The sequence below is a fragment of the Chroicocephalus ridibundus genome, chromosome 3 (genome assembly GCF_963924245.1).
Source record: "Chroicocephalus ridibundus chromosome 3, bChrRid1.1, whole genome shotgun sequence".
NCBI lineage: Eukaryota > Metazoa > Chordata > Aves > Charadriiformes > Laridae > Chroicocephalus > Chroicocephalus ridibundus.
In genome coordinates this window covers 4,301,214-4,323,646 of record NC_086286.1, presented here as the reverse complement: position 1 = coordinate 4,323,646, position 22,433 = coordinate 4,301,214, and the positions used below count along the sequence as shown (strand labels likewise).

Genomic DNA, 22,433 nt, shown 5'->3' with positions numbered 1-22,433 from the left:
AGCGTAAAGCTCCTTGATAATTAATTTAAGAACAATGCTTTAGGCAAAGGCAGTTTGGAGCAAAGGAGAGATGGAAAAGTACACCAAAGGAAAAAAATTAAATTGCTTGTTCAGCCGGGCAAGGAGCTCAGGGAGGGATTTCATTGCCACCCGCCGCTGCCTGGAGGGGGCAACGCAGGTGATGGAGCTGAGAGCTCCTCGCCGGGTAGTAAAATGAGGGGAAACAGCCCCAGGTTGTGGCTTGGGAGGTTCAGACTGGACAGCTGGGGGAAAAAACATGTCTCAGAGGGTAGAGAAACACTGGACAGGGCACCAGTGCGGCTCTGGGATCCCCGTCCTTAGAGGCTCGGGATTCCAGTAGATAAATTTGCCCTGATTTAACAGCATTTCTGTGCTTGCGCGTTCTAACATCCCAGTAAATCGCACGTGTGTAGCGGTGGTAGCCTATACGCTGCTGGCCATGTACATCTTGCCATCACGCAGCTGCAAAATAAATTTAGGATTTCATTTTCATGGGGATTTTTCTGCAGCAAGGGAAAATCAGATAATCCCGAGAGCACAGATCCTGCATTTATATTTGATAAGTGCTCTTTGCTAAATTTGCGTTTACTGCCTGCTCCCGAAGGACGCTCATCACTTGCTGATCAGGACTGCTGGGTGTTGCTACAAGACAAGGGGGATAAAACCAGAGTCTTGATTTTTTGCTGTAATAAAATAGCGTACTGCATAATAGAGGCCCAGAATAACGAGGAAAAAGGTAGGCAAACCTTTTCCTGCTAGGGAGGAGAGCAGCTTTGTTCCACAGCCCTTCTTAACGCCAAAAACACCCCTGGATGTTTTGACACGAATGCATAAAGATGTTTTAAAATGAAAAAAAAAAATTCAGTTTACTGTCTTGCAGCAGTACCATCTCTTTTCTGCTGTTCTGAAGCCATAAATCCGTAAGCTTAAAACATTTTAAAATGGTATTAGCTTTCTCAGCACCATACGGGTGATATGGCTCTGGGTCTTGGACATAGGCGTAGCTTGGTACAACTTAAGTTATGGAGAGAAACTGAGTTGTGGCCACTTTAAGAATATTTAATGTCACTAAACTAGTTCAGCATAATCGTTTAATTTAGGCGATTTTTTTATGTGTGCACATGCACCAGCACCTTTAGTTCAGTTGAAGGGTTATTTGGGCACTGAGGGTTTCATAACTTCAGTGAGAACTGAAGATTTAAAATACGCTTGGCAGTTCGTCAAGGCAGGAGCCAAAGGTTGCAAGATCTCAATACCGTTTACAACTTTTCTCTTTTCCAGCCAGCAGCTGATGGTTTAATTAACGCACTTGTGAACGCACTGAGGTGTGGCAGAAGGTGGTTGATATTTGTGTCCTGAGTCCCAGTATTAAGTCAGGCTGAGGCGTTTGGCCAGAGTCGGTTTGTGCCGTGTTTTTGGTTGTACAGCAGCTCTGTGGCTTCGCTGTTCTGCACTCCTGAATTTCTTCTCTCTTTAATTACGTCAGTGTGGATTACCCATACGGCGTGAGGCAGAAGTGTCCCTGCTAACAGGTGCTCCTTGGCGACTGAAGAGTAGCGCAGGTCATCGAGGTAGGCTTTGGGAGCACGGTTTCTTGTTTGTGAGACAGAACTGGCGTTTTGCTTGTTTTGGGCTTCACCCAAAGCTGAAGCAGAGGAAGGGAAAGACTTTTTCTTGACTTGTGTAGGTTTTGCAGCTTTCCCAGTTAGTGGTGTTTGCTCGTTTCTCAGTCTGCAAAGCAGATAGGATCTGATGGTACGTAGCGTATCCCTTTGGGTAAAACCAATAAATGGTAAATACTCTCACTGCTCCGTCTATATTCAAAGGCAGCGGCCGTGACGATGAAGAGGCAGCGCCCTGGGCTCCCAAATATCCTGGGGGATGTCATCGCCCTGCCTCTGCGTCGGCTGGGATGAAAGGCTTGCAGTGCTTCTACACGCGGGTGGCGGCGGCTTGTCATGGTAATATCAGCGTTTGAATCCAAAGCTGAGCTGACTGTACAAATTCATTCATTTCAAGTACAAGGAGAGACAATAATGGGATTCCCCTTCTCGGTGTGGGTGACCCAGATACCAGCACAGTATTGTGTATTTCGGATGCTAACATGAGGCAGTAGAACGCGGCAGAAAATGTCATGAAAAATAGAAAGCGACAGTGATCATGATAGGTTTGGGGTGTGGAGACAAGGGGGGGTTCAAAAAAAGCTGATTTTCCACTGAAAACGTCTCTGCATGAAGAAAGTGAACCGTCTGTGTCTTCCTGTACTTAAAATAGGCTTCATGAAGTCTGAGATCCTGATGCCAGGCCTCTCGGTCCTCTTGCTTCAGCGCTTTGCAGTTGTCCTGTGTGTACCCGGAGCTCCTGTTTTGCGTGTTTGCCCTCAGCACGCAATACGCTCGGCCCGTCATCACTGTTACGCTACGCAGGACCTTCATTTTGTTGTCACCCTTTGATTTTTGGAAAGCTTCAGGGTCAATAACAAAGCAAATGCATCGTCCTTAGGCGGCAAAACTCATTCTTCGTGGTTTCTCCACTCTGCTCAAAAGATTAGGAGAACAAACACCAGAACCCTCATTTGGGGGATTTTTGCCAAAAGAGCTTAGCAGCGGCTTTGTAAAGATGCTCCGTTAAGACGCTTGAATGTCTGCCGCTGTCAGTGGGAGCAGGACGGCGCTGAAGACTTGTTAAAATCCCTTCTCATGTTTCCCAGCGCAGCCAACAGCTGAGCCTCCTCACTTCTGTCAAGTTCCTGGAGGAAAAAAATGTCATTTGTTTCTAAAAAAACACCGCACTGGCGTTATTTTTCAGTTGCCTGTGCTGGTACGTGAGTGAAGCCTCCATCGCTTTACTTTCGTTGCTGCTTTGGGTAGTCTCGCCCATCCACGCCCTCAGCAAGATCAAGGTACCCAACTTGAGGATGACATGGTGGTGGGCTTGTCCTTGAGTAAGGAGGGAGGTGGCTGTGAGCGTTGCGGTGGCCAAATATGTAGAGGCATCAAGAGGACTGAGTCCTTGCTGCTGGAATCTCCACGTGAGCACATTGCAGTCAATCCAGCCGTGCTCACGTGGTGGGATTTCACACGTTTCGTGAATTTTCTGCCCTATTTTCTTCCCTCAGAAGGGGATGAGGGCTTTCGCTGCCACGTGGCGTTGACCGTCTGCTGAGATAGCATTAGCACAGCTTGGTGATGCAGAGGGGCCGGTGTTCAGCCAGCAAAATACATCGATGCTGTATCGTCAGCAGAATGGAAGGAGCCTCTTCTGTGCCATGTGGGTTGAGGTGCCTCAAAAATAGAGAAAACGTCGGCCTTTCCATCACTTCACCAAAAGGCCCTTGAATGCCCTGAGGCTGGGCTGAGCTGCACGTTAATTTGAGACGCACGTTAATTGTCCCATTAACCCGCAGCAGTTCATTTACCTGGTGTCCTGCAACGTGTGGGTGCTGCAGGGCAGAGAATTTCTGTAGGGGACAGGCCGCGGGATCGCTGGCTTTCCTCTCTCTCTTTAAACCTCATGTTTCAGTGGGCTAATCTATGTTTTGGCTTATTAGGTTTAGTTTTTTTCACTTGTGCCTCTCAAAGCTTGACCCCGTTCCTGGTGAGTTAAGTGTAATTTTTAAAACTTTTCTAAGCTTCTACTGCGATATTTCGGCTTCTCTCCTACATAGGGAAAAAAATAATCATAAAATGAGTTGCTGGTCGTGGCCTTTTTGATAGCTCTGGCTTGAAAATCAAAGCTTCTGTTTACTGTGCATGTTGACAGAAGGAAAAGCAGGCATTTCTCTTCCCCATCTTATTTGGGATGGATATGGAAATCTTAAAGTATTTCCAGCAATGAAATCCGAGCCTCATTTAAGGTGTCATTTTTTTCCTACGTTTACATGCTTCCCTCACTTAGATGGGGGACACCGAGCCTGTGCACAGAGCCGCGCACAGCGGTGCTGAGCGGCCAAAAACCTCAAAGAGGGGAGACGAGCAGGGGTCCTTGTCTGGGCTTGGGCGGTCAGGAATGTTCAGCTCTCATTAGATGAGCCCCGGCCCTCTCCTCCCGCGTGGATTTGCACGGTGGAAATGCCTGACCAGGCAAAAGGGGGGTTTAGAAACAAAGAGCTGTTCGAAAGCTTTGCCCGCTGCTTGGGGGCAGGTGGACAAGGTGGTGTTGTCCTGACCTCTCTTCCTCACCCTCCCGAATTTTTACCTCTCCTTCTTGATAGCTCCTTCATTTTACTTACTCCTCCTGTGGTACCTCTCTAGATGGGACAGTGTGAAGTTCTGCCTTGAAGAAGGTTGGCTGCCATCCCACCAGGATGCTGCGGACCCACAGCACTGCTCTTACCGGGATAGGACCTGGACAGCTGCTGACATCTCGTGGGCCTTCCTTGTAACCACATCATGAAAATTCAAGCTTAATAACTCACGTTTCCTAATTACACGCTTTGCAATCGCAGGTTGGGCCTGGCGCATGCTCAGCTAGGAGGAGAGAAGGTGGAGGGGGCGTCTCCAAAAAGGGCAAGAGCCAACACGTTGCAGCATAGGAAGTTTTGGGTAAAAGGAAAACGTTTTACCACCAAGCGTGGTTGAGCAGCAGGACAACAGCCACGGCAGGCTGTGGGATCTCGGCCCTTGGAGAGGGCAAAATACGATGGACAAATTCCCTGAGCAGCCTGACCAGACTTTGACATTAGCCCTGCTCTGAGGAGGTTGGGCCGGATGACCTGCAGAGGTCTCTTCCAGCCTCAGTTCTTCTGTGATTATCTTCACCTGCAAGAGATTACGGTCAGATTTGCAATCGTCCTGTAAGGCAGCCCCACTTTTAATTTGTTTTGATTGCTAAACAGGAATGCATTTGATGCTACACGCTGCCAGAAGAAACCACTGCAACATATTTAAGTAGAAGCTTTTTCTTTCGAAGGGATCATACTTCACTCTGGAGGGCTATTTGATTACCATGTTTTTAAGCGACAATAGTATTTCAGTTAATCTCCATACCCCCCTGTACAGATATAATACAAATATGCCACCTAGTGTCCATGGACGTGTTTTACTGCGACATTCGCTTGGTGCGAGAAGAGCCAAGTTGCCAATTTTGTGTAATCTTGCAGGAAATCTAGCACTGTACGAAAAAAAGTCAGCCACGGTACAAATAAATGCAAGAAGTACACAGCTCAGAAGTTTTTTATAATTTATATCACTAGGTTAATATGTTCTCATACGGACTACATCGTACAGAGGAAACTTTGGGGTTTATTTCTGATTGTCTGACTTCAGAAAATGATACGTTTTTACGTTAAGTCCTTTAGAAGAATATTGCTGCTGCCTGTGAAGTTGGGTTCGACAAGAGAGAAAATGCCTGAAGAGAAGGATAGGAAGAAATGTTTCAGATGAGTAGTTCATTTTATGGAAAATGCAGTTTCACTGTAAAGAGCGTCAGCTGGAAGAGGATACATTTTAGAGATCAGAAATTGTTTGTTTCGGGGTTTTCTGTGAAAATAATGAAATATTTTGGTTTCAAAGATCAAAGCAGCCTCGGATGCGAAGCGCCCTGGGAAGCAGCCCCGAGCAGGGCTGTTACAGCGACTCGTCTTCTGGCACCACCATGGTGGGACCTGCCCGTCCCTCTCCACCCATGGACCCTGGGCAGGGAGGTCAGGTGAGGAGAAAAACTGGCCGAGGACAAAAGTTAGGGGAGAGGAGTGCCATTGCTCCAGCAATACTAGTTTCTCCTTTCCTTGCACCCTCCTCACGTCTTCTCCATACCCATGTATATTGAGTGACATTAATACATCTTCGTCTCTGTCAAAAGTACATTAACTGGTGCGCGGATTTTTTTTACTGCAGTGTCACACTGGCAACCTAGAGTTTTGTCCTCCTCTCCCTCTCCTTCTCCTCTCCTCAGGAGGCACCTCTTCCCGCAGTGCTTTTAACTGATGCAGTCTCAGTTCTTTTTTATAGTTTTGAGTTTCAGGCTTTCTGAACAGCAAAGTTCCTCCTCAGCTGTTTAGCAGCAGCTCTTCCATTTTCATACCATTGCGTTTCATGCTACTGAAGCACTTCATCCAGCCCGACTTGAAATTGGTTTTCTAGAGCCTCATTTGGAGAAGAAAAATCAGCATCGTTATCATTTCAGGTGGACTGAAAACACAAAACGTTCCTCAGTTTTTCAGTTCAACCGATGAACCAGAAAATCAAATTTTCACACAATTTTTCTGACCAAGATATTTGTCCCTTGTATCAAACCCCTCAGGTTCAGCCAGGTATGTTTGGAGGGTCCGTCTGCAGCTGAACTGTAGACACCAGCATCAGGGTTTACAAGCAGGACCTGGCCATCCTAGAGAGACACTAAGGTTGCCAGGAGAAAGATCCTCTCCCACTACCCAGAATAAATACTCTAAGTGGCAAAACAAGTTTTTCACGTTCCGTCTTATTTCTGTCCTTTAAATGTGCTCAAATGACCCAGGAGTGATGCCTGCAGAAGTGTGGTTTTCCAAGGTGGTCCCTCTAGCTGATGCAGATAGAGCTGGGTGGGGAACGATGCTTTGGTCCATATTGGACCGTGTCGACAAGTTCATCGCTGCTCTAAGGCTTTAAGTGCATCGTTTTGCTCCTCTGCCTCGGAGGGGTGATAATCAGTTACCTGCTGATCATGTCCCTCCTTTACAAGGCCCCTGACATCCCTGGAGAAGCTTGTGCGACCGATACCCTGCTCCTGCAGATGCTTGGGGGCAGACTGGCACCTACACCTGCTCATGGGGCTCTTCCCTGGAGTAGTGTCGGAGTTTGCTGTCTGCAGGGTGGAGATCTGAGGGTGTTGTTCAGAAATCCTTCATCGTCTGAGTAAGCTTTGTTCGTGCCACAGTCGACGTTGATTTGGGTTGAGCTGCTCACGTGGGAAAGGATTCACTTTGCCTGGGCCTGGGGCAATAAGAGACAATAATATAGATTACAGACTTCTGTGGGTAAAAGCAGTTTTCTCTAATATAATTAGTGATATGGTTTAGTGATGGTTTTTGTCAGTTTTAGCTTGATGGTTGGACTCGATGACCTGAAAGGTCCCTTCCAACCGAGACGATTCTGTGACTTTATAAGAGAATGTTTTTAAATGCTGTTTGTATCAGCATTGTGATTTTAGGCAATATTGGTGTTGGTGTAATACTGTTTGTCGGAGGCAAGCTTTAGCTTTATTAATGAGGGCTTACGTGGGTTTGCAATACGCTAAGTAAAGATTGAAGGTAAATTCGGAGTTCACGGTCTACATCTGGTGAGGCAGACCAGCCTGCTTTAACGTTCGAGAGACACGTTCACCTGTAGGTCTACACGTAAAAGGGGCAAACTCTCAGTGTCAGCGTCTGAGAAATTGAATCTGGTCTCCTCTGGGAATACCAGGCTGGGAATACTCTCCAGGTAGCCCTATATAACCTGAAACGAGCCAGGAATTAGATCCTGAGCAAGGACACTCGTCATCAGGTTCTTTTTTTAACGTGGAAGTTAGTCCCCGAAGACAAATTTATAGGAAACTGTTCCAGTAACTCCTCTCACTCGTTTGCCTGCCCTGATAAATGAGCCGCGCTCCCAGCTGGCTGCCGGGAGGTGGAGGACTGTGGCTTCATTGCCGCTAACGTGGGTGTTGTCTCCTTCCCATTTGTTTAGCCAAGCTTTTCGCCTCCAAAACTGTGCCTACGCTGACCCGTAAGATCTCTGAGGCCAAAAGGAGGATTTTGGGCAGGCGAAGGTGGTGCTTCGGGGAGGCTGCTGCGGTGGTGGGATCCTTCTGGTTCCCGTACTGCGGCAGGGATCCCCCAGAGCAAAGCATGGAAAATAGATGGTAAAGTGTACGCAGTAAACGCTGTCCCCAGTAAACATGTAGAAAGGCCGAATTTTTTTACCAAGTTTTACCAAGCTTCAGTTGAACAGTCCAGAGAGCTCTCGCTTGGCTTGGCTGAGAAAGCCGATGGAGTAAGACATCCCGGGAAGATTTTGTATTTCCATGGACTGGCCGAAGCTCAGTATTGCTGCTGAAGTCCCTCAGATAGAAGGTTGCGTTGATGTTGGAAAATGTCGTTGGTGGCCGGCCGCGGGAAACACTAGGTGGCAGCAAGAAAACTCTAGAAATTCAACTCAATTCAACGTGTCAAAAGCGGACCCAGACAGCAGAAGTAATGAGAAACCTGCTTGGCCATCCTGACGGCATTTGTTCAAGGTAGGCGTTTTAGCCCACTTTGTAACATGCCTCTGGAGAGGATTTCCTTATAGAACTGGCCGTGCAGCATTTGCATTGGATATCGGCACCAGGGCAGTGTTTGCTACTTCCATTTAACCACGCGATGACATTAATCGTTCAATAACTACAAATTCTGCACATCTCTGTAACATATTTATTTCTAGGTCTACTAACGAACTTGGTTTGGTCCATCGAAGTCCTGAACAGAAACCATAGTCCCATTAAATTATATTCTGTATTATAACCAAACAGCCAAATTTGTTCAATCCCAGCAGCGTTTAGCTCAAGAAGAGTGGTAGGATCAGGGGGAAAGTGATGTTGCCAAGCAGCTCACTTACCTGTGGAGCCGAAGCTCCAGGTGTAGGTGTGTGTTTTTTTCTGTCTCCTGCTCGGACACGATTAGATCTGGGCGTTGGTGGCTCTCTGGGCATTAGAAAGTGCTTTGCTGCTCTTTCTTTCTTGTCTTCCCCTTCACGCAGGATGCAATTACACTAGGAAAGCGCTGTGTATTACGGGGGAACAACGCTGACTTGCCTCCAGAGGTTTTTAAATGCCCTTTCTGTTGTCCGTGGGGTAAACTGTGCCGGTCGGAAAAAAAAAACGGGCACTTCAGATATAGGTCTTTGGAGAGAGAAAAGTGAACAGAAGACAAGTATTTAGGATGAGCGTTTCTGCTTTCTTTAATTGCCAAGATCAGATCCGCTAGGCTTTAGTTAGTTATCAGGATCACACAGTTAAAAGAATAGCACGAGATGGAATTTTACTGGATTTTACAGTTTTGTAGGCTGAACAAACCAGTAATTGCTGTCTGTGTCCTAGTTTGCATTTAATAATTTCCACCAAGCGCAGTGCAAGTGAAGATCCTTCAGACTAACGCGTGCTAAGGCTTACGCTTCCATATGAAGTAGCACTTTCCAGGAAGCGTTGGGATATACGGGCACAAAAATCTGGTTTAAACACACTGGCTTTTATGAACCACCCCGGGAAGATGCTCTGGGGCAGGGTGTGAGTCCCATCCCACCCTCCCGGCCGGGGGGAACAGCCCCATTGCTCTCTGAGCAGCAGCGGCTGCACGGCCCTTCTCCTTCTTCCTGACTTTCCGTGCTGTCCGGGGGGAATTGGAGGAAGGGGAGGGAGCAGCACTTTGTCAGGCAGATTAATTTATTAAGCGTGTCAGGACCAATCTGCCGCTGGGGACAGAGCGCGCTTGGCGGCGGCGCAGCCCAGCAAATCGAATCAAATCGAGATTAGCCCAGAAATGTTTCAGCGGTTTCTTGTAAATGAGATATTGTGGTGCCGTGCTGGGCATCGCCCCTGCAAGGTACTCCGCTGCGGAGCATCCTCCGAAATCTTCTGCCTCGGTTTGTTCCCGTAGAGAAGGTGTTTGATTTGCACTTCTTTACGAGAGTGAATAATTAACACATCAGATCAGGAAGCTCTTCATGTCTTTCCTCTCACCCACCTTGTAAATTTGACCTAACCGTTAGATTTCTGCGCAGGGTCACTCTTTGCTCTACGTCCACGTTTGCAGGTGAAAATCGCGTGACGGGAGTTGGTACCGCTTACTTGGAGGATTCCTAGTGCTGCGCTTCCCATTGAATAGCTGTCCTTGAAAAGGAGAGCTGCAATACTTCCATGGAAGAAGGAATACTGCAATTTACGATGCTGATGAAATTATTTAGCGGTTTTATTTTGCTAATACGAATTCCTAAATTCTCTGAAATCGGAGAGCGAGGTTTCAGAAGAGCAGGAGCCCGTAATACTCAGAGACATCAATCCGATTGAAAAGCGCACCTTACGCATGCGTGGCCAGGAACGCCCAATTTTAGTGAATTACCTTGAAACTTTCTCACTGTTTTTAAGGCTGTGGGACCGAGGCATTTTTCGGCACGGCACCGGCTGCAGGGTGATTTCTCCTACTGTACCTTGACGGTCCCTTCCCTGCTAGTACGCCGCAGACATTACCCCACCCTTCCTCAGGGTTTTAATCCCAAATCCGCGGGGCTGTGATTGCAGTGAGCGTCTCGACCCTGAGCAGCATTTTGTTGGGCTCGTGGGAGACGAGCCCCGTCGATCTGCGAAACGCCGGCTGCGCGGCGCTCGGGACCGAGGCGCTCATCAGCATCTTCTGCCCCTCGCTGCCTTCGCCGGGTGATTTATGGAATGAGAAGGTAACTCACAACCCGGCACCGCAGCTTGCAGAGCACAAGGAGCTTCTCGAGCCGCCCTCCCTACGCTCTGAAACAGAAACGTTGACTTGGTCTTCGAGCATCTGCCGTATGTAAAGCCTCCTCTGTTGTGGTAAATCACAGCAAAAAGTAACGCAGTTTAAATTGCTTCTTCTAAATGACCAGACTGTCAAAATCCTCATTTTAATTAAAAGCGGGGAGATGACCGCGACCGCAGCGGGGTGACCCAAGAGCCTCTGCCCTCCTAAGCAAGCGCCCCACTGCCAGAGCTGTCAGATGAAGGCAATTACTTCCCTAGCGTAAAATTTTATCAAACTGGAATTTACTTAAATATTTCAGAAAGCTCAGTCAAACGGCAGCCAGAAATCTTTCGATGAGGAAAAAAAGTGCCGGGATCATTAATTGGGTTAATGCTCCATCAGCCTTGCATTTGTTAATGGGCATGTTCAGGGCACGAGGGGAACCTCATCCAGGGAAGTGTCATCTGAGCTACAAAGATGGTTTATGCTGCCCTGCAACTTCAGGAATTACCGACCGTCCCTCTCTTCAGGCTTTTTTAATTGCTGCTGTTGGTCAAGAGCAAACTGCCTTCTCCGCGGCGGCAGTCAGTGCCCCTGTACCGCGGGGGTCCTTGCAATAAACGTAGGGGGGGTGAGCCAGACTGGAATGATGGGGCACTGTCTTTTACACCACCCACCCTCTTTTCCCCGTGAGAATCCCACACCAACGCCTTTCTGTCCCCTAGAATAAAATCTGCCGTGGTATCGTGCGCCTTGGTTGGAGGAAGACTTTTCTTTTTCACGCGTATCGGCCCTGGGAAGACCCACAGGACGTTGTGCCCCACCAGCTGCCAGCTCTAATCACATGTAGATGTGCGATACGGGCTCTGTGCCGTAGAAGCAGTGTCGGTGGGTGTCTCGGCGTCGGCACCGCGTGGGAGACCCATGGCTCCGGTGCGGCGCAGCGGTAGGTTGTCAGAGCTGAAGTATCTGGGGAGGTGGTGGCTGAGCGTTGGTTTAATTCTTGCGATTTCTCGTGCCTTTTGTTGAGAAAATTGGGTTTTATTTTCCTCACACCTCCCCCACATAAAAACCCAGAAAAACAGTCTGGGCTGCAAATATTAGATGCAAGGACGACTGGCAGATGCGACATTCTTGAAGATTGTCTTGTGACTGCAGGGGGGGTCTGAGAAAACTGCAGCCGCTTGGGCTTGCCCCAAGCCCCTCTGTGGTCCTTCTGTTGTCTCACCTCCCTGCAGTTTATCCCCTGATGTGAATGGTCCCACCAAGCTCAAAGGCAGCAGAGCCCGTCGAGTGGCGGTCAGGTTAAGATGCGTTTTTGCAATGCATTTTGCTTAGAAAATGGTGATGCCAGAACGGGAAGAGGCCTCAGGGTTGCTGCCGCCTCTTGCTTCGTCTCCCCTCCCCTGCACCTGCATCGTGGACGAGGAAGAGGAGCTGCAGTGCGGAAGGTGTCATTCCCACGTCTCTCCCCATGGCACGTACGAAATCCAGGCACAGGCCAGTTCGCGAGCCCGGATTTCTGAGGTACCACTTAGAGGCACTGGAGCTTAATTGCTTTATATTAACTGCCCTGAATTCTGTCATTTTTATTTGGACATAAACCTGTTCAAGTCACACACAGCTCTGCCTGCGGCAAACTTTAGTCCTGGAGCTGTGATGTGTCGCGAGCTTCCAGTCTGCTCCTGTCTTGGTGTTACAAAACTAAAAAATGGAGTTGTGTTTCTTGGAGGGATGGATTTCTGTCATCTGGCCCAAACGTCCCCGACTTTGCTTTGTGTTTTTTAGCAGCCTCTGAAGTCAGCCCTGTTGGAAAGCCCTGGGGTGCCACCACTCCAGGGTTCCCCCACGACCACCACGGGTGCTGCCTGGTTGCAGAAGCCACACTGGCGGTCGCTGGACCACAGCTCTGCCTCAGCAAATCTTGTTGGATTTGCTTCACAGCTTCCTTGGGCGGCGGGAAAGAAAATTCCACTGTCGCAGAGGCGCTGGCAGGTGATGTGGCTTTGAAAGGGGGAGATCGAGGGACCTGGTCCTGCTGGTGTTCATCAACAGGGCTGGCCGCAGGCTTTCCGAGTCAGCGATCTTCTGCCGGAAAACGTTGATTTGACAAAATAGGAAAGTCGGACGTTGATGGATGGATTTTATACAAAATGTGGCCAAAAAACCTGCAGTCTTTGATGTGGCTTGGTAGAGCTTTTTGGCTTAGCATGTCCACTCTGTGCCCTGTCGCGCTGAAACAATTGCCATCGGCCTTAGGAAAACGCAACGCGTTTTAAGAGGGCAGTTAAAATTCCCGCAGTTAATGTTTTTGAGGAATTTCATCTGTGGGACAGCTTACTTTTTCATTCCATCTCATTTTGAAGCGTCCTAAGGCCTGTGAGATAGAAATACGGTGGTTTGGAGGTTTCTCCATTCCTCTCGCCGCAAAGTGCTTGTATAACTCATCAGGAATAAGTGCAATAACTTTCTCCCTCAAACTAAAACTTTCAAGTCCCATTTCACGCTCGGTTGTTGTGCCTCTCAGAGATCTGTGTATACGTATTACATAGAAAATTGCGCGTACCCAGTGTGTTTTTAAGTAGACCCGCAATAATTATTTTTGACATTTAATATTCTCTAATAGCATTGCAAATGACATATAACAACCGTGTTTGTGTATTTAAAAAAAAAAAAAAAAAAGGAAAAGTTACTAGAATGTAGATATTTCAGTGGGATTTTAAAACTAAATGTTTTGTTAAAGTTGCTATATTTTAAAATGCCAAAAGAATTACTGGCGAATGTGATTATAATGAAATGTTGCTCTCGTCGCTATGGCAACTAACTTTTAAAACTGCTGTGAAGGCTGACAAATTACACAGTGCCGTTTTGGTTAGCCTTTTTTCGTAGTCTTCCAGCATTTTACTGTTGAAGAATTTTAACCAGCTTGGCACTAGGGGTGGTGTTAAGCGTGTTACACTTCTCCCAAACCTTTAGCTGTACCTTTGTTTTGATCCATTAAGTAATATATATATTTTTCAGGCGGAGTCGGTTGCGTTTCTACATCGTCAATGTGCATCATCATCATCATCTACATCTTCCAATAATTAACATGTGGCCATGCCAGTTTTTCCCCAGCTCCTTTCGTATCTTGTGCTTTTGCCAGTATCAGGTTAATTAATCAAAGCAGCCTAGGTAGAACGGTTTGGGTACTGGATGTGGGCACCCGAAGGCTGCCGGTTGCCAGGCTCAGCTCTCCGCCGCGCAGCGACTTTGCCGTGCAGCAGCACAAAAATTTCCGCGGCGCCGATGCGCGCCCAGAAATGTGTCTGCAGCGTAGACGGGCGTATGTCGTGGGTCTCTGTGTGCGGCTGGTGTGCAGCAGCGGGAACCCGATGGGGGCAGCTCGTCTCACCTCTTCAGTCCAGCCCCTACGGACAAGCTCCACCAAAAGACACTGGGGAGCTCAGCCCGGAGCAGCTGCGGCGTTTTGTCAGGTAGCAAGCGGGAGATGATACTTTTGTACAAGTGGGAGATATTTTTGTACACTTGCGGCCGTCTCCAAGAGTTTTGAGAGTCTCCAGCTATTTTGAGCTCCTCTAAGGACTGTGCTTGGTCTGAGATCCCGCCGCCTCTTCTCCCGGTGCGAACAGATCAAATGCAGACCCCTGACGCCTCTTACGCCCTTGGCCCCACCTATAAAACCTTTTTACTTCCAGAGAAAGCCAGAATTTTCCTTCTGATGTGATGACAAGGATGAGTTTTTCTCCCCAAGGTAGTGCAGTTCACGTTTACTTCTACTGAGGAGGAAAATGTGGTGTCATGAACACAACTTCGCAAGACACAAGAAGATAAATTACCCACACGTCCATCACTTACGCTCAGATTACTTTGACCAGCTGTGCTTTATGCACCTTTTCGTAAGAAAAAAATGGATTTTCAGAAACGCATAGGCTGTGCTTTTAGTTTATGTCTAATGCAGATGAGGGGATAAGCCAGCTAGAAGCAAAATCAGAGTTTAGATTGGATGTTTATAAGGGTGACATTTCCTTAAGACCTTTTTTTTTTTTTGAGGATTTTAAATCCTCATCGACTTCTGAACACACAGCTCTGGGAGGACAAAGGATGATATATTCCTAACAAGTGTGTAAAGTATAGTAGTTTTAAAGACAATAAATGCAAGGTCGTATTAGGGCAAAACAGTTAATTACCCACTTCATTATTGTCAAGGTTAATACAGCATTTGAGCGCAGAAGCTGTTTTTCATCTCCTCTCGGAAACAAGGCAAGACAGCATTTCTTACAGACAGATCCATTATAGCTTATCACCGGAGGACAGACCACTACAGAACCGCCGTGAAGGATGTCTGCTGTCACCGGGCTCCAGAGCAAACGCCAAACCTGTCCAGAGAGCAATGGAAATGGAACGGGAGCTACAGCTTCAGAGCACCGCGCTTTAATTCACAGAGATTGCGCCCCATTGATTTTAATGTATGACGGTAACGGCAGCATAAAATTCACCGGCGCTCCTTCATCTGTTGGAACATTGATCCCTCCTCAATTGCGCAATGCGCTGAAAAACCTCCTTTAATAACTAAACACGGGGTATGGACTATAGCGAATCCCATCTCTCCGGGGTGAACCCCGCGATAGCTGCACCCGCGGTAGGGCTCGGTCTCTGTCTCCCGTGCGTGCCGGGGTGCTGTGCAGGTCCCCGCTACATGATCGCGATAGAAACAAAAGGCTTCATAAATCTCAGCCCACCAGTCTTCCCGGATAATGCTTTGCTTTTGACTATCTACTTTACCTGCAGCAACTTCAAAGATTATTTAAGTTGGAAAATTTGAAGAGTGGTAAGGGGTTAAAAATATCTTAGGAAGATTTCTGTATAAATTCAGATGAGGAAAAATGGAATTCTCTCTTTATGTGGAAACACAATTTCTTCTTTTCAATCTCGCCTTTAAAATTGCAAAAACTAGTCCAGTTCCTTTGAAACTAATTACCAGGATAACAGTTTATGTCACTGTCAATGTAGCCTTTTACTGTTAACGTTTTCTTTCAAGTTTTTTTGTTTTGCTTTTTAAGTTAGAGCTAGAATTTTCCATCTTTTGTGATTCCCGCTGTTATATTTCATTCCCGGGAGGTTTTCCCTCTGCTCGCCGATGCGGCACGCAGCCTGGCGATGCGGCGACCGGAGTCCACGTTCCCCAGCCGCGACTCCCACCTCAGCAGTTTCCACCTTGGAACCTGGGTACATTGGGCTTTTTGCTTTGGGAATTTCGTTATGGCAGTTTTCAGTCTCTGGCTTCTTTCTGCAAGTATTGCATTTGCCAGGGAAGCCGCGGGCGCTGGCGAGCCCTCGGCACACGCCTTCTCTGTAGTAAATGACTTCAGGACAGGTTTTCCTGGCCCAGCATATGTTTTGTTCTTTATAAACATCTTCGATTTTATTTTTTAATTTTTGGTGCCCTGTGGGCATCCTTACAGAGTAATTACCCTTATTACTTTTATAGAATAATACCTGCTTTGGGATTTTAATTTGGTTTTTAAGCCTAGTGAATTGTGCTGAATTGACTCTGCCCACCGGGGAGGCATCTACTGTGTTTCAGATTTGTGTGTAAACATCTTAAGTTCTATTCAAATAGCAAAATACTCGATCATGTAGTGTATTTCGGAGGGTCTCAGCGAAACATTCCTAAATTATCTGCTCTGTAGACACTGCTGTTCTTTTCACAGGAATAAATGCTGGATGTTTCCTTGCAAAAAGGGTGTCTCACCAGAATGTATGTCCTTTCACGTTAGGGAAGTGCTGAATTTAAAAAGGAACCAAAGCAAATGGAAATATTGTTATTGATGTTAATAATAAATAACTATAGTAATTCGTTGTTAATAATATTAATAATTGTTGTTAGTAGTAACAAAGCACTGATTATTGTGTCGAAAATGTGCCTCCGGGATAGGTAAGTTTTCTCCTCCCTTCGTGCTGGCCCTTTTTAATTTACTCGTAGAGAGGAGCCTGAAGCAGGTGGAAATTGCAGCCATCACCCTTTGCAAGTCGGTGTCTGCCAGTGGCCGTCCTCAGAGTGCTGGCAGAAAACAAAAGGTCCTTAGATCTTAATCCCCTTAACTTCAGCAGCTGAGACGAGACGGCACTGAAGCCCCAGCGCTAACCGAGGCTGCGTCATCGGACTGGGGTGTTGGTGGCAAATGCTTTTTTGGGAAAACCGGAGTTTCCTACAAGACCGTTTTACTAATTGGTAGTTTTTTAAAATCCTCGTAATCAAAAAGGTGGCTCCCAAGCAGGCACCTGTCTGCAGAAAATCCCTAAACCGCAGGGTTTTCTCATCGATGAATTCACTGACACGTAAACCCTCAACTGCGTCCATCTAAACCGGCCTTCTGACGTGGGCTTAGATACTTGTATGTGCTTCTTCTGCCCCCGCAAATCCCGTCGGCATCTGTATGATAAAATCCTGCTTCCAGAGAGCATCTGCTTGGAGGAGCCGAGGGAGAACTCCTCTTTCCTCTGCTCCCAGGGGCTCCCTCCGGCCCCGAGGTCCTTTTGTGCCGGCACGACGCGCGTTGCTCCAGGAAACCTCTCCTTTGTGAAGGCCGGTCCCGCCGAGAGTATTAAATTGTCATTTTACTCCTTGGCATGCATTTGCACAGGGGGAGCAGGGTGGCAGTTGGGCATTTCAGTCTTGTTTTCAATTATAAGCATTTCATTGTCCAACGTGGCTGGTTTATTCTGCGATAATTAAATATGAATGATCACGCAGTCGTCCTGCCAAAGAGGCTGTAGCCGAACGAAACCGATGCCTCCCGTCTTGCTGAGCGGCTTCGGAGGCAAAAGGAGTGATCTATTTGCTGTCCCTTATTTTCACTGTCCTATTGTTTCGGTATCGCTAGCTTCAAAATAGCAAACTAGGCAAGTAATTACGGACATAAATCAGAGCAGGGGTCAGTGTGAGGTCAGGACCACTTTGCTCCTAGCCCAGCTTTACCCAGCTGCCTTTTGCTGAATAACAGAGAAGTGCATTGCTAGTAATTTTGTGAAAAAGTAATTTTCTTAGTGATGAAATGTATATTTTGACAAAGTCTGAGCTTTCGAGCGTGCTCTCGAGCAGGGGTGGAGCAACCTCACCGTGCCTGGAGCGGAGCCTCCTCTGTTGGCGTTGCACGAATGAAGAAGGGCCAGTGGCCAGGCTGGACACCATGGTGGGCATCCGATCCGCCGTGGTTGGCATCTGGTGTGCCACAGTTGGCATCCGATGTGCCACGGTCTGTGTCTGACGTGCCACAGTTGGTGTCCAGTAGGCCACATTCGGCACGCGACGCGGGCAGGCTGCAGCTCCCCGAGGGACGTCTCCTTGGGGTGACCACAGTGACCCTGTTTGAAAACTCGGCAAGTTAAATAAGATACAGCCGTAGATATTTAGGCGAAGCGAATCAGCAAAGCAAATGTGTTCTCAGTAGAGCCGTGCTGATCTATGGCCCTGGCCCTTAATCTTATTCTTGTGGGGTGTTTATAAACGTGGCTCAGAGCTCCATGCTGAAAAATGGATGCAGCCACGTGTTAGAGTCTTCAGATGGTACTAGCTAAAAACCAGTCAGCCTTCCTTGAAGGAGAGTTGTAACCGAGGACTGCTCGCCTCCCATCCTACCGGGAGCACCAGTGTTTTGGACAGAAATGAGTAGGGATGGGCAGGGGGCTGTGGGCGGTCAGTGGGAGCACAGTCATGTCTGCAGTGCTCCTACACCCTCGTCATCCAGGGCTGGGGGGACTTTGCAGTATTAGGACACAAACAGGGCCACCGCCGCTGCCACCACCACGTGGCATGTGTGATGCGGGCGTCCCAAAGCCATGGTTGTGCCCAGTGGTTTGCTGGATGCTGTCTGTTGTAAGAAGGAGGTGTAGTTAGGTATTATTTCTCCCTCTTCCCCGAGTGTCTCTTACGCCAAGTTAACGAAGAAGGAATCCCCAGTGATGATTCTGCTACCCAGGAACATACCGTTTTGTAAAGAAAACCCGGTGCCTAGTAAACTGTATGCTGTGTTCCATTCCAACAGGTTGTTAAAATAATGCATGGAAGTGACCACTTACTGATGTTCATTTAGCTTATCCATACCCTGTAAATCGGATTCAACCCACCAGTTTGGCTTGGTGTAGACAACTGAGTAACAACAACTAAAAAATAAGCAGTGGTTTTAAATATCTGTGCTGTTGGCTGCTGAACACCCGCCTCTTAAACTGGGCTGTTTAAGAGTGTCTTGGGGTTGCACGACAAATGGCAGCTTATGATGTACACCAAATAACTCCTCTTTGTTTACTCATTTCTGCATGTCCTATTGTAAATATTTATTGAGATTATTTTTTTCCTAGCAATGGGTTATTCTGAAGTATGTGACTGAAGGACGCCGCTACGGGTATTTCTGGGTGAATCATAGACTTTTTTTCTTTTTGGTGGTTTTCTTGTTCAGAAATTAAGCGAAAAACAGTATTTAATCAAATCAATTTTTTATTCGCAGACTATTGTTAGGGGAAATAAGCCTCGAAAGGATACTTCAATCAATGGCCTACTGGAAGAGTTTGACAACATCTCGGTGACACGATCCAACTCCCTGCGGAAGGAAAGTCCTCCCACCCACCACCAAGGAAACGCAAACCACGTGCCGAGGCACCAGGAGGAAAATGGTTATATCACGTATTCCCAGTACTCCAGTGAGTCAGACACGACAACAGACTATGTCGTGGAAAAATATCGAGACAAGAGTCTTTACGGGGAAGAGTTAGACAGGTACTACAAAGGGAGCTATGCTGCCAAGCAGAACGGGCACATGATGAAGGTGACTTCCCGGGACATCTATTACTCAGAAGTGACGCCCCTGCAGTCAGACCTCTCCAGGTTCCTCCCAGATTACCACGCACACCTGGAGACAAAGCCCAAACCGCTGGAATATGGTGGCCTAAAGCTGGAGTATCAGCGGATCCCCAGCGGATCCTCCCTGGACTACAGAGATCCCTTTCCTTACACCCCGTCCCGAGCGTCGGTGCAGAGCGAGTGCCCCAAGGAGAGGCTGGAGTACAGCGACAGCGACTGGGGACATGGCCTGGGCAAGGATGACTACGACAAGAGGCCAAAGTCATCCTATGTGGACCCGGCGAGCCCTCAGCCAGCCATGAGGCAGAGGTCCAGGTCGGGCTCCGGTCTGCAGGAGCCAGCCATGCCCTACGGAGCAAGCGCTTTTAAAGCACACCAGCAAGGACATTCCTACAGCTCCTACACCTACCCCCGCTTGTCCGAAACCGCGGCAGGCATTCCCAAGGTAACGTGACATCCCTGGTGACAGTGCTGCCGGGGCAGGGACCAACCTCTCCGAAACAGGAGAGCAAAAAAAGTCCACGCGTGCGAAAAATTAAGGGCAAGGAGCCGTGCTTGGGCACGCGACGCTCAACGCGGCTGGTAACATCCCTGGGAGCCGCGTGGCTGCCACTCGGCGGGTGTGAAAACCCACCCGCTTTACTCGACTATCTGAAAATGGGTGTCAGGGACCAGTGGGTTTAAGATATTTATTAAGAGGCAGGTTTGGAGATGGCCAGTGTCCAGGGGTTTTGCTCGGGATTCCTAATAACCCCAAGTTTTTCAGCAGTTTTTATGGCGTTGGGAGTCCTGTACAGATCTCGGCAGGAGGTGAGAAGCTGGTCTGGTTTGTACATCACATACTTTTGTATTCGAACTGTTACTGTGCAAGGCTGAAACCTCAGTGGTTTAGTATTTATATTGTATTTATGCTATATTTATATTACAAGGTTTATTAACCCTTTGCTACTAATGAGGGTAGGGGGTTACCCCTCTCCACTTTGTTTTTAAGCAGTGAAATAAAGTGGAAGCAGCTTATCTCACCCAAGACATTTTAGATGTAGTTAGAAAAAAAAGGAGTTATGGTGCAAAAAAAGCGTTTCACCCATGATAACTACAGGCAGCTCCTCTGCACGGATTTGTGGCCTGTGCAGACTTTTCTAAGTCACAGGAGGAGTATCACCCGTACAAGCTGTCCTGCCCTACTTGCAGTAGTTTGTTGTAACTATTTGTTCAGTTAAGAGAATAATGCTTTTCTTACACGTCCGGTCACATAGCCGCGATGATGACCTGCTTAAACATCTCATATTCTGCAAGAGATGGTTTTTTTCCTTCGGCGTAGATTGCACTGAACGTTACTGAGTTCCCCTAGCAACGGGCGCCGAGATGATAGCTCGCTTTCCCAGGGCTGGAATCATCTCGGGTTGCCGCGACTTACCGAATGTGCTGAGGTAGGTCGCTTGTCGGGTGGTGAGATCCGCTCTGCTGCTTAATCGTGATCTGAAGGGCGCATTTTTGTACTGGCTCTGTACACTGAGCTCTGTACACGTGGTCCTGTCCAACTGCAGGCCCAGAAGACGTCCCAGTTCTCTGCGAATCCACGGTAGCCCCGTGCCGGAGGCATGCCCGTGTCCTGCTTGCTCGGGTTTTGCCTGCTTTGCTGATCCTGGGCTGCGGAGTTATAGCTGGTGCCCCGTGGTAAAGGGAGAGGGAGGCATTTTTATTCCAGCCCCGCGCGACATTAAAGCGCGGAGCTGGGCTTTGGAAATTGAGGATAAATTGTGGAAAAGTTACCCCGTCTCTTTGCATGCCTTTCCTGAGCTCGGGGGATGCATGTGGGTAAACTGCGCACCAGAATATGGATTCTGGAAGTCGTGAGGAAAGCCTGGGATGGGCTGTCTGCCGTTTCCTTGGTTGAAAACAATCATTTTGTCGGAGTTTAGAAAGGAGAAGGACAACTCCGGTGATTCATAGGCTCTCTTGCCCCTGCTCCTGCCGGTTTTACAGCATTCAGCAGGGCAGAAGGCAAAGATGTATTTTACAGGACTCAAAGCACTCCGGACGCTTTGAAAAATATCCCATTAAAATGCAGTAACAACTTTTAGAAATAAAAAAAAAAAAAGATGCCTCCGTGCAAGATTCATTGTGAGCTGCCGTTCTCCTCAGAGCATCAAAACCCACTCCTGCAGCCTCGGTGTATTGAAACTTGATGATTCACTGTTAAATGCAGCAGTTTCAATTCCCAAACCCGTCCACAGTTCCTGGAAATGAATAGCAGTTTCTTGTCTTGGATGATTGCTGAAGAGTCTTCTTTTCAAGGAGGCATTAGTAAGATAATGGTTCATCAAATGGGTTTACTAAATGAGAATCAGGTCTCGAATCAGATATTTTACAAATGAGATTGGCTTTAAAGTATAATTAAAAGGGGGGGGGGAAAATAAGCAGTGAAAAAAGTCTGCAGGCACAAATGTACGGCTTCAAAAATGCACTTAACAAAGACGTTCGTTTGGGCTTGTAAATGTGAAGAGGAGACTTGCTTCGGCATTATTTGCAGGTGATAGATGTCAGATAAATCACACGTACGCCCCGTTTCATCCTCAGTGATTTCAGAGGTGTTACGCCGGAGGACTTCCGCCGCGCTGGGCTTGGCCACCGCTGGGCAGCGGGACCGCGGAGGCGCAGGAGGGCGAGGGCTGAGGTCTGGTTCTCCCTCCCATCCAGCCCCGTGTTGCTCCCCAGCTCTCCTGTTCCCGCACAACGACACCGGGGACACTTGCGTGGGGCCGCGGCGTGTGCCGTGTTGCGCTCGCAGCGCGTAGATCACATCCCGCTTTCGTCAGTAGAGTCTCCTCAGTACCGCCACGCGGTGTCAAACCCACCCCGCCAGGCCTGCGTATTATACAAAGGTTTTCTCCTGTTTTTGGACACTCTGTACTGCATGTTTTCTTTGTACCCTCCTCTTTATTGCAGCCAGCCCTCTTAACTTTCCGCACCAGATCCTATTATTACAACGCTCCTTTCCCTGTCATTTTTCGGTAGCAGCTCTCCATGACCCTCTCCTGTCCCTCCTCTAAGGGGCTGTGATTTCTGCTTCCCCCTTCCCTCCCTGGTTGTAGCAGAGGTCCCTCTCTAACCCGGCCGCTGCTC

The 22,433-nt window shown here is 48.0% G+C and overlaps 1 protein-coding gene across 1 annotated transcript in view; it reads left to right on the top strand.

Moving 5' to 3' along the window:
• The window catches only part of PAK5 (p21 (RAC1) activated kinase 5), an 89,414-nt gene that overhangs the window by 52,608 nt on the left and 14,373 nt on the right, over positions 1 to 22,433 (top strand). The window contains exon 3 of the mRNA XM_063331261.1: positions 18,955 to 19,752. Coding sequence (XP_063187331.1) covers positions 18,955 to 19,752 — 798 coding nt within the window. The remainder of the gene's footprint in view (positions 1 to 18,954; positions 19,753 to 22,433) is intronic.